This window comes from Oratosquilla oratoria, chromosome 18 (assembly GCF_046742065.1).
Source record: "Oratosquilla oratoria isolate Oo_2021 chromosome 18, ASM4674206v1, whole genome shotgun sequence".
In the NCBI taxonomy this organism is placed as follows: domain Eukaryota; kingdom Metazoa; phylum Arthropoda; class Malacostraca; order Stomatopoda; family Squillidae; genus Oratosquilla; species Oratosquilla oratoria.
In genome coordinates this window covers 17568528-17581364 of record NC_134794.1, presented here as the reverse complement: position 1 = coordinate 17581364, position 12837 = coordinate 17568528, and the positions used below count along the sequence as shown (strand labels likewise).

General features: G+C 37.3%; 1 protein-coding gene across 6 annotated transcripts in view; it reads right to left on the bottom strand.

Moving 5' to 3' along the window:
• The window catches only part of LOC143035097 (uncharacterized), a 149382-nt gene that overhangs the window by 50382 nt on the left and 86163 nt on the right, over positions 1 to 12837 (bottom strand). For 2 of the 6 annotated variants that reach the window (XM_076201644.1, XM_076201645.1), the window contains one exon: positions 10604 to 10801. The exons of 3 other annotated variants lie outside the window; for them this stretch is intronic. In XM_076201644.1, the coding sequence (XP_076057759.1) occupies positions 10704 to 10801 (98 nt within the window). In that variant the 3' untranslated portion in view covers positions 10604 to 10703. Of the gene's footprint in view, positions 1 to 10603; positions 10802 to 12837 lie in introns of those variants that run through there. One more of the 6 variants, XM_076201648.1, reaches the window with a different exon arrangement.

Below are 12837 nucleotides of genomic sequence, written 5' to 3'. Positions count from 1 at the left end.
ATTATATCCCCAACAAATGACGATGTGGATTCAATTAATAATTTCATGTATGAAAAATTAAAAGAGAAGGAAGTACTCTATAGGAGCCAAGATACAGCATCTCACGATGGAGAAGGAATGGAAATACAAACATCAGTATTCAATTCTATGAATAGTCCCCCCATACCCTTACATGAGTTAAAGTTTAAAGTAAGATGGTAATGGTTATGAGGAATATTTGTCCCCCTAAAATCTGCAATGGAACTAGGGTAATGATCACGAACCTAAAGAAGAACGTTATAGTGGGGAAGATATTAATAGGGGCTTATAAGGGTGTACAAGTAATTCTGCCTAGAGTAACACTAGAAGCATCAGATACTCCAGTTAACTTCAAGAGACATCAATTTCCGGTGAAACTGTGTTACGCAATGACTATAAATAAATCCCAAGGACAGACCTTTGAGAGGTGTGGATTACTATTAGATGGAGCGCAGTGCTTCGCTCACGGTCAGTTGTACGTTGCCTGTTCTAGGGTAACCAGCTACGATTCACTCTTCGTATTTACTGGGTATGAGAAGTTAGGGGATTCTTACGAACCTAAAACTGCAAGAAACTGTGTTTACGAAGAGCTTTTCATTGACTCAGATGAAGGTAAACCTTCTTATATCAAGCCACAAGAATTAACTTTCAACAATACCTTTGATGAGGATCAGAAAATAGGGGAAGAACCACCTGATCAATCCATCGTGTGCATTCCAAGATCAATTTTCAGTAAGACAGAAGAAGAAGCCGTAGCCATGATTATGCCCGAAGAAATTTACACAGTGGATTATTCTAAAGACCTTTCACTGAGGGACATCGAAGAAAAGTTAAAAAACGTTGAAGACATAGAAGAAATGTTATATGAGAACACAGAGCAATTAGGAGAGGTAAAGAATGAAATGTCAAACATGCTAGAAGAACAAGGAGACCTCAAGAACAAGGTTGATGAGATATCAGCAAAATTAGATAACACCTTACAGTCAATGTCAAAATTCAGAGAGGAAATAATGCAGGCAATAATGAAGATTTATAGTAGCAGTGAAGAAGATGAAGAAGAGACCCCTCCAAGAAAGAGAAGGAAGATTTGAATTTCCACTTATGTGTTTAATGTATTTTTCATGTACAAAATCGTAGTAGGTCTAAATAGAATTATGGAATTTATTGTTACTCTTTTATTTTCCCATTTTGGTACATTAAAACTGCCCGTAGGGCAGGGCGCGAAGCCAAGCACACCTGGTGAAGCCAGGTACGGGTGCTTGTATATACATATATATATACTCGTCTATAGGTCAATCTCGTGTAAATCTGGAATTTTCCATATACCTCATGTACAGGTCGAGTGGCTTGTTTTTGTTTTGGTGCTGTGAGCATTCCACTGTCTTAATGCTTTGAAGTGGCGTGGCTTGCCTGTTATAGCAATTGATTATTATGTTTTGTTTTACTTCATTAATTCTGATGTATTTTGGTTTTTGTTTTTTTCAAGTTCACTGATTTTAATATTTAATAAGCTTCACTGAAGTTGCCATTTCAGTGGAGTGAAAAACTTAACAGAGTACCAAGTAATGTATGGTATACGGAATAAACTGGCTAGGCGTGTTTCGTTTGAAACAATTTTAACCAACAGTGTCTCAGAGTAGTCTTATAATTTCAACTGTGCATGACTGACCTGACGCCACTGGGAGTGACCTATAGCAGGCTACTGTTGGTATTTTAAAATGGGTCTTGTTACAAAATAGACACACCAGACCAGTGGCGTAGCAACTGTTTTTGCCGCCCAGGGCGGGTGTAAGATTTACCCACCCACCCCCGTTGGGGGGGGGGGGGTTAAAATAAGTCTTTGATATAGAGCAGGAATACTTATCTTAAAATATTTATCTTCATTGGATATAAAACTGGGGCGTGTCTAAAGCAAAAGTTCCTAGCCTAGGATTTTTTCCTAACCTAGGAATTTTGTTTAAAACCTAGGAATATAAAATTCGCCTAGCATGCATCGATCCTACAACATGGCTGCCACCATAGACCAGCACAAATATAAATTTGCTAGATATTTTTAGCTAATTTTGTGCCATTTTATATCAATAAATAAAAAGTTATATCTTGCTGGTTTCGGGGTTTTACCGGCACTTGTATCTACGTAAATTCACATCACCGTTATATCTTAATTTATTTTAAAATAGCTGACAAAATCGCTGAAAGCTAGAATAGCGTCTAAAGCAAATGTAGGTTAGGAAAACATTCACAGGCTAAGAAAATTTGCTTTAGACACGGTCCTGAGGCTACAGTTAAAAAATCGGTTTAAAAACAGTACCATATTACAACCTTAAAAACTCATTTTGGTATAAAATCTAAGATCTTTGTTAGATTCTTATTATTCTTTTTTTTTCTATTTTTTTTTTCTTACCCCATCAACATTCCGCCCCCTGGCACGTGCCGCCCGGGGTGGACCACCCCTCCCACCCCCCCCTTTGCTACGCCACTGCACCAGACTCATGTTCTCTGTCAGCATGGACTCGAAGAGAAACAAGTTCACAGCAAAGTTCAAGCTCCAAGTGATTGAAGATGCAGAACTTACCAACAATTGTGCAGCAGCAAGGAAATTTGGCATATCCGAAAAGAATGTTAGAGACTGGAGGAAGCTCTCTGCAAATCTTAAGCAAATCCCAAAAAATAAGTGAGCTAACAGAGGAAAGTGTAACAAGTGGCCACAGTTGGAAGTTGAAGTGGCAAAGTTTGTTAGTGAAAACCGACAGAATGGATATGCTATTTCCCGAGGGTCGATTAGAATTTTTGCCTTAAAATTAGCAAAGAAACAAGGGATCACAAATTTTAAGGCAAACCATGGTTGGTGTACAAGATTTATGAAGAGAAACAATTTTGTGCCAAGACAGAAAACGAAAATATCACAGCGACTAATGCAAGACCTGGATGAAAAGTTAATTTCATTTCATAGGTTCGTAATTAAACACCGGAAGAAGAATGCTTATAGACTTTCATGCATTGGAAACATGGATGAAACACCCATGAATTTTGATATGCCAGTCAGTCGAACAGTGAGTAATGTTGGTGAAAAAAAAAACAATTTTAATTAAAACTACTGGACACGAAAAGTCAAGATTCACAGTTGTGCTAACATGTATGGCAGACGGCACAAAGCTGATGCCTATGGTGATATTTAAGAGGAAAACGCTCCCAAAACAAAAATTTCCAAAATGTCATTCATGTACACGAGAAAGGATGGATGGACGAAGCAGGCATACAAATATGGCGGGAAAAAGTCTGGAACTTACGACCAGGGACTGCGCAAAGAAAAAAAAGTCTTTTTGTGTGGGATATGTTTCGGTCTCATCTTGTTGACGGTGTTACTGATGCAATTAGGAAGGAAAACAATGATGTAGCTGTGATTCCTGATGGCTTAACTAGTCTTGTTCAACCTTTAGATGTTTGCATAAACAAACCATTCAAAGATGCAATGCGAGTGAAGTGGAACAACTGGATGATAGAAGGAGAAAACATATACAAAGGAAGGCAACATACAAGTTCCAGCACTTGTGAATGGATTGTAGAGGCATGGGATGAAATCAAACCAGAAATTGTGGTGAAATCTTTTAAGAAATGTGGGATTTCGAATGCTCTTGATGGATCTGAAGATGACTTGCTGTGGGATGATCAGGCTAATGATAATGTGGAGGAGGAAGATGATGTTGATGTTCCTATGGCTGATGAAGTTGATCCATATGACGATACTCTACACCAGGGTTGCCAGATTTAACCTGCCGAAAGTCCCGAGCTGCAGGACTAAAAGTGGCAAATTTCTGGCTAAAGTAGCCCAATATATAAGTATACATATATATATATATATATATAAATTGCAGGAGCTCGCACTTGATGCTGATGGCATTTCTACTTTCAAGAGTTCACTCAGATGATCAATTGACTGATTAGAAGAATGACATGCTACATATACAGAGAGACGAATTTCAAATTTACTAAGTTTATCTTCCTTCTTTGATAGAACAGACTTGATGCTCATCTGCTTGTCACTTACTTTCGATACATTTTGTTTGTGTTTTAACGACTCACTATGTTTTTTAATCAGTTCTGTGAGCTCTGTGCATTTAGGACAGGTAGGGGTTGTGTAAATCAGATTTTTGTGGTAACACATATGTGAAAATGCTATAGGAAAAGGTAAGGATGTTTTTTGGACTTTTATGGATTTGGAAAAGGCTTATGACAGGGTATACAGGAAGGCATTGTGGGTGGTTTTGCAGATACTGTATATGGGATAGAAGGAAAGCTGTTAAGACCAGTCAAGAGTTATTACGGTAGGTGGGTCTCCTGTAGAGCAACCGCTGGCTCTAGCCAATCGTTTTGCTCTGCTGGAGGATGAGGTGGCTGAAAATCAGGAGTTCTTGGTGGTGGGGGACTCCATGGTGCGAGGCTATGACAACATCCTGTAGCAGAAGTCTAAATGATGTTGCAAGGTTGTATGTCAACCATGCCATGGGATCACCAATTGTGCCCAGACCATCAGGGAGCGAAGGCGGATGAACACAGTTACGATTGTTCATATGGGAAGTAATGATGTGGGTAGGGTGAAATCAGAGGAACTTGTTCGGAATTACAAGGTCCTTCTTCAGGAGATGAAGGAGCTGTCAAGTAGTCTGTGGGATCCTTCCGAGGATCTATGCTGGCATGTGTTGGAACAGTAGAGCCATAGGGATCAATGAGAGGATAACAAGATTGTGCACACAACTGGGATACCACATTCTTGATCCTTGTTATCTCTTTTCCAGGCGTCATGACCTTTATGCTTCTGATGGGATCCACCTTACTCACAGAGGCAAAGATGTTCTTACAAACCTCATTGTGGGAGTTTGTAATGAACTAGTTCCTTTTTTTGGGGTAGAAACTCAAAGGGAAGGGGAAATAGAATGTATTGGGGAAAACAGAGTAGGGTTAGTAACAATGTAGAGCAATATGTCAGTGTAGGACAAAATATTTTAGGATATAATACCGGTAGAGGACAAAATATTACATTAGAATGTAATGTCAAAGGACAAAATATCATGAAAGGAGGTATTAGTGGAGGACAAAATATTAAGATGGGATATAATGATAGAGGTGGACAAAATATCATGGTAGGATATAATGTCAGTGGACAGAATATCATTTTAGGATGGGATGCCAGACAGAATGTCAGCGAACGACAGGTGGCCGGTGTGGAACGCGATGACGTAGGGGGGCAAGGTATACACAAGAGATCAAATGACCATGAGGGACCAGATGTCTGTGATGGGGCAAATGTCCATGAGGCATTGAATGTCGATGAAGGACCAAATGTTATTATAGAGCAAGGTGTCAATAAAGAGCAAAATTATAATGTAAGGCATGAGGTTGACATACAAAACATGTCAAAAAGAAATAATCATGAGTTTCTTAATACCATGTACTGTGCTCATAGTATTAGGAATAAATTCCAAGAAATACAGCCTTATGTCAAATGTGAAAATCTCGATATGATGGGAATAACCGAGACATGGTTAAATGGTAAAGAGTTTGAAGCTGAATTTAATATTGTGGGATTTAAACACTTTCATCAGGATAGAAACCACATGAAAGGTGGGGGTGTTCTGTTGTATGTTAAAAACAATGTCCATGCCTGTGTTTTAAGAGAAAATAAAACAGGATGCATGATAGTTTGTGGGTAGAATTAACCCAAACAAATGGAAAAAAAATTAATGTAGGTGTAATATATCGGTCAAAAACATTATCAGTAGTAGACAACAAACTGTTGTTTCAAGAACTGGCTAGTTTCTGCAACCGGGACCTATTGATAATGGGTGATTTCAATTTTACTGACATTGATTGGATGACCCTTGAACATGGCCATATAGGTAGTTGCTTGATAGATTTTCTCAGTGACAATTACTTAGTTCAGCATGTAAAAGAGCCCACAAGACATGGAAATTTACTCAATCTATTGATCACTAGCCGTGAAAACATGATAACCGATGTAGAAGTTGGTAAAACTATTGCAAATAGTGATCACAACTTAGATTCAAACTGCTAAAATTTTTTAGAATAGATATTTGTGTATCTAAAATACCCGATTAAGCTCAGTTCATAGGACTACGTTAGGAGCTTCAGCTTACAGATTGGGAGGCAAAATTAAACGAAAGGCCTGTAGATCAGATGTGGGAAATATTTCAAAATACGCTTACTATGATGATTCATATTTACATCCTGTTTAAGGACAGATGCCCCCCAAATCAGGCTTGCCCAAAATGGCTCAACAAAGAAACTGAAAAAATATTGCTAAAAAGAGACAGGCTTATAAGAAATACAAGTGCTTGGGTGAATCTAATGACTATCAAAGTTGTGTAATGATGCAGGGAGATTAATAAAAAAGACAATAAAAAAACAAAAATGACAATACAAAATGAATATCGCTAATAAATCCAAAGAGAATCCAAAAGAATTCTATAGTTACATTAGAGATAAAAAGGTTATTAGAAATCACATTGGTCCACTATTATCTGCTGATGGTCAACTTGAATATTCAAATGAAGGAATGTATGATATTTTAAACAATTATTTTAGCTCAGTATTCGTAAATGAAACACCTCAAAGTGAACTTCAAACTGAAACTGGTGAAAAATATAGGGTGAACTTACTACAATAAATATAACAAAAGAAAAAATTGAAAGGTGTATAGAGAAACTCAAAATTAATGAAACACCAGGGCCTGACGGTTGGCATCCAAGAATCTTAAAGGAAATGAAAAATGAGATTGTTGTTCCATTAGAAATTATTTTCAAGAAATCCATCATATCCGGAGATGTCCCAAGAGAATGGAAGCTAGCTAACATTACTCCTATATTCAAAAAAGGTGACAAAAAGAAGCCAAATAACTACAGGCCTATAAGCTTGATTTCAATCATAGGAAAAATGATGGAAACTATCATCAGAGATGCTATCGAACATCATTCAGAAAGTAACTGTTTGATAAATGATAACCAGCATGGATTCAGACAGAAATGTTCTTGCGTGACTTACCTGAATTCTACAACACAGTCATTTCGAGTTATGACAAAAGAAACAATATAGATTTAATATATCTAGACTTTGCAAAAGCTTTTAATACCATCCCCCATAAAAGACTACTTACTAAATTAGCCTTACATGAAGTGGTAGCCTATTAAGTTGGACTAGAAATTGGTTGAATGATCAAAAACAGATTTGTTTTAAATGGTCACCGAATCTCATTAAAGACATTGACAGATTGGAAAGAGTACAACGGCGAGCCACAAAACTGATTCCAAATATCAAAAATAAGTCATACGAAAATCGACTAAAACATATGAATCTGTTTTCTCTAAAAAAGCGTAGACTCAGAGGTGACTTGATACAGGTCTTTGAAATTCTAAAGGGAATTGACAACATCAAAAGTGACCAAATTTTTACATTGAATGAGAATCAGACAAGAAACAATGGTCTCAAACTGTCCGGAAATAGATTCAATTTGGAAGTAGGTAGAAACAACTTTGCCAACCATGTAGTTAATGAATGGAATAAACTTCCTGCACAGGTAGTGCAATGTAGTTCAGTTCGAAGCTTTAAGAATCATTTAGGTAAATACCTAAGTAAGATGCTGTAATGATTATAATTTATCTTATATTATTTGTTTTTGTTTTGTTATCATTTGTCTGTCTGATTTTTATTTATTATTAGTTATATGTCAATTTATTATTATTTACTATTTACCTGTTTGTTTATTATTTAACTACACCTATGCATTTATTTATGTATTTTATTTGTTATTTACATTATCATAGTTTTTATTTATTATATCATTAATATGATTTTTTTTCCGCATCCGACCTAGATATGGATCAAAAGGTCTCCTGTCGGCATGCTCTGCCTTTGTAATCCTTTGACCATGATTGTTCCTCCAACCAATATGAACTCTTGAGACATATAATCTTCTTTTTACCTTGGATGAAATGGATCATGCTTTATCTTTGTCCTCTCCAACCTCTCCTGGAGAGGATAACATTCTTTATTCCATGGTTGCTCATTTATCCATATCTTTGAAGAAATTCCTTTTAAATGTGTTGAATAAATTTTGGTGTTCTGGGTCTTCTCCTAAATCTTGGAAGACTTCAGTTATTGTAGTAATTCTAAAGACTAGAAAAGGAGGTGCTAAGATAAGAGGGAGGGTGGAGGGGTGTGGAATGTATTCAGGGATGGAATGGGTGGGAATGATTTTATGCCTTTTCCTTTTTGGCTACCTCCCTTGTAAGGGGGAAAAAGCCTTGGTATATGTATGTATGATGGAAAAGATTCTAATCTCCCACAAAGCTATAGACCTATTGCTCTCACTAGCTGGATTTGTAAGATCTATGAAAGAGTGGTTAATATGCGTTTAGTTTCGTTTTTGGAGTCTACAAATCTTCTATCTAGCCAACAGTTTGGATTTAGAAGAAATAAGTACACTCTGGATCCCTTATTTTTTATCACACGTGAGATTCAGAATGCCTTTGCAATTCAGAATCTGAGCATTGCTGTGTTTTTTGACTTGAAAAATGCCTACTATACTACCTGGCAGGGAGGCATTCTGATTATTATCTAAAAGTCAGAGTGGGTTCTTCTTTCTCTTCTGCATATCTTCAAGAGGAAGGGGTTCCCCAAGGAAGTGTTCCGAGTCCTACACTCTTCAGCATAGCCATTAATAGTTTGTTAGAACAAGTTCCTGCTGGAGTTCATGGATTAGCTTTTGCTGATGACATGGCTATTGTGTGCAGCAGATCAACAACATTAGAAACAGGCCAAAAGATCCAAGAGGTTATTAACTTAGTAACAGCATGGGCTAATTATAGGGGCTTCAGATACTCTACTGAAAAAATAAAAGCCATTAGGTTCTCTAGACAGGGACGCAGGGAAGAGATTCCAACATTATTCTTAGAGGGTGTTTTTTTACCATATGAAGATCATGTTAAATACTTGGGTCTGTTTTAAGACAAAAGGTTGACATTTACTCATCATATGAATGAGGTCATATGTAATGTTAAACAGCAACTTAATATACTAAAGGTAGTGTCTTGCTTCAACTAGGGGACAGATTGTATAATTCTAACAAGGCTTTACCAGGCATTGTGCCTTAGCAAAAGCGATTATGGATGTCAAATTTATGGTTTGGCATGTAAAACTTTATAAAAAGAAGCTTGATGTAGTCCACAATATGGCTTTGCGGATTTGTTTGGGAGCTTATAGAACATCTCCAGTAGATAGCTTGTATGTGGACACAGGAATTCCTCCCCTTTATATTTGCAGGGAGGAATTAAGCCTTATTTACCTAGTTGTATTATATGGGAAGAGAGCTATGCTCATGGTGACCTGTCTTTGTATCTCTCAGCATCAAGTTTTTTCTTAAAATCTTGAGTAGTGTTTGCACACACTGTTTTGTTGTCTAATTTGTTCCCAGTATCTAACACTATGTGTGGGAAGCTGTTCCTTTTCAGATCTCTTTTGTAACTATCCTTTTTTAGTTGTTTTTTTTCATGTCCTCTTGTTTTCCCATTATCTCATATTAACAAGTCATTCTTATCTAAGACTTCCATTTCTTTCATTCTATAGATAGTCAGCAAGTCTCCTCTTTCCCTTCTTTGTTCCAAAGTTGGTAATTCTAGTTTGGACAGTCTTTGCTTATATGTCAGTTTGGAAAGAGTTGGTGCTAGTTTGATTATTGCTGTTTGCATTCTTTCTAATTTTTTTATATTCTTTTTGGTACTGGGTGTCCATAGTGTTGTTGCATACTCAAGTTTTGGTCTTATTAGTGTAGTTAGACTTTTTATCATTTCCTTGTCCAAACAAACCCACTTTAATTGACCTCAATAAATTGTAGGTTTCTCCAAATATTTTATTAACCCTCTGGTGGTGCGGTTCAGTATTTTTCATGGTTGGTGCAGTGGGATATGGTGAACCCCACTCAATGTTTTAGCCATTTCTATTGTTTTTTATTATTTTATCTGTTGTTGTAATTAAGTTACTTCAAACTGAGAACATTAGAGAACTTACCTGGTTGAGTTCTCTAACAATCGTCGGAACTGAAAGTTTATTCTTGAGGCTTTGATGTAACAGTAGAATTCCCTTGCCAAGGTTTATTTGTCCTGGTACCAGAGTTGAAGCTTGTCTGACGTTCAGTTAACTAAAAGTAGTCTCGTTCGGCTGGAATTCTTACGAGCTCCTAAAACGGCTTCGAAGCCACGGGACAACTAATACTTTAAGTTCTCAAATTTCCCGATTTGTTAATCAAAATTACAACATAGGCTTGAAAAATAATAAAGAGGGAGGGGAGTTTCATAATATATTAATTAAAATTACGATAGTTTGGTAGAAAGTTACAGGAAAGGTTACCGATTCGAAAATTAAACAAGCTTTCAGGAAATTGCCGTAGCTCAAGTAAACAATGCAATTCCCGTAACAACAATTACCACACTATGTTCTGAGGTAATAAAATTAAAAAAATATATATTCTGATATATTTATTCAGGAATGACATCTACAATGTATTTTATGAGCATATAAGTAGAAAATGCATTTGCATGAAAGTTGTCCTACAATTTTCTTTTGCTGAATATTTACTCATCTCAAATATAAATGAATTTCACAAATTAAACTTTTTAATACAGTAAATTAGGTGAATATGGTTTAATGCATTTTGCTGTGGCATTAAATTCAATCATGAGCACCTGGTCTGGATGGATGCCATGCAGAATGTCTAAAAAAAAAAAAAAAAAGGAGGTACAGTGATGGTGGACTGGCTGGTGAGGTTACTTAATGTTTGCTGGAGAGAGGGTAGAGTGCCAGAGGACTGGAGGAGTGCCTGTATAGTTCCAATTTACAAGGGAAAAGGGGACAAGTGTGTATGTAGTAGTTTCAGAGGGATTAGCTTGTTAAGTGTAGTTGGGAAGGCGTATGGGAGGATCTTGCTTGAGAGGATTAGGAGAGGAACAGAGGGAGTAATTGGTGAGGAACAGTGTGGATTTAGGACGGGTAGAGGTTGTGTAGATCAGATTTTGTGGTGAGACAGATATGTGAGAAAGCTGTAGGAAAGGGGAAGGATGTTTTTTTGGGCTTTTATGGATCTGGAAAAGGCTTACGACAGGGTAGACAGAAAGACACTGTGGGAGGTTTTGCGGATATACGGGATAGGAGGAAAGCTTCTAGGAGCTGTCAAGAGTTTTTATGAGAGTAGTAGAGCTTGTGTCAGGATTAGAAATGGAGAGAGTGAGTGGTTTGAGGTAAAGATGGGACTTCGTCAAGGATGCGTTATGTCTCCCTGGCTGTTCAACTTATACATGGATGGGGTGTAGTCCAAGAGGTAAATGCAAGGGTAGTGGGTCAGGGATTGGAGATGGTTAAAGAAAATGAAGAAAAGTGGGAGGTGAGCCAGCTGTTGTTTGCGGATGACACTGCGCTTGTGGCAGGATCAGAGGAGGGATTGAGGATGTTGGTGACAGAGCTTGGGAGAGTGTGTGATAGAAGAAAGCTGATGTGGGTAATAATAAATGTAATGTAATGTGGGTAATAATAAATGTGGGTAAAAGTAAGGTGATGAGATGTACAAGGGGTGAAAGTGGCAGTAGACTGGAAGTGAGCATTAAGGGAGGGCGACTGGAGGAAGTGGATAGTTTTAGATACTTGGGTGCAAATGTGGCAGGAAAAGGTGGAGTGAAGGTGGAGGTAGAATGTAGATTGAGAGAAGTGAGTAAATGCTTTGGTGGATTAAAAAGTGTAATGAGGAATAGACATTTGGGAATGGATGCTAAGGAGACTGTATTTACCTAGTTGTATTTTGGGGGATGGGGAGCTATGCTCATGGTGTCCCGCCTTTGCATCTCGCAGTGTCTAGTTTGCTTTTAAACTCATGAATGGTTTTTGCGCATACTATTTCATTATCCAGTTGTTCCAATTGTCCAATACTCTATGTGGAAAACTGTTTTTCTTCACTTCTCTTCTGTAGTTATGTTTTTTATTTTCTTTCCATGTCCTCTTGTGTTTCTCTTGTTCCAGTTTAGTAAGTCCTCTCTATCAAGTATCTCTGTGCCTTTCATGATTCTGTAGATGGTCAGTAGGTCACCTCTCTCTCTTCTTTGCTCCAGAGTTGGTAACTCCAGTTTAGCCAATCTCTCCTCATATGATAGGTTTGCAAGTGCAGGTGCCATTTTAGTTGCTGCTTTCTGGATTCTTTCTATTTTATTTATATTCTTTTTGGTACTGGGTGACCACAATGTTGCCGCATACTCTAGTCTAGGCCTTATCAATGTAACCAATATTTTTTTTATCATGTCTTCATCCAAGTATGCAAATGCCACTTTTATTGATCTTAGCAAGTTGTAAGTCTCCCCGACAATTTTGTTAATCTGTTTATCATAGGACAAGTCATTTGTGATAATTACCCACAAATCTTTTTTGGATCCTACCTTCTTTACATCCTTGGTTCCAATTGTACATTTTCCTGATATTCTGTTTTTGCTTTTTCCAAACTCCATTATGGTAAACTTCTTAGTATTGAAGTCCACTTACCATTTGTGACTCCAGTTCCATACCTTATTCAGGTCTTCCTGCAGTGCTTCACAGTCCTTATCAGTTTCTACTTTCCTTAACCCTAGATTACTCGACTTGTGCCATTCGGAATCACACAGTACGCAGTCATATGTTTCAAGCTGTATGGTTTTCACACAAATGTCTAATTGGCTACTTTTATTGTTTATATCATCAACACTGACCTAGAAACGAGTGTGGATATATGTG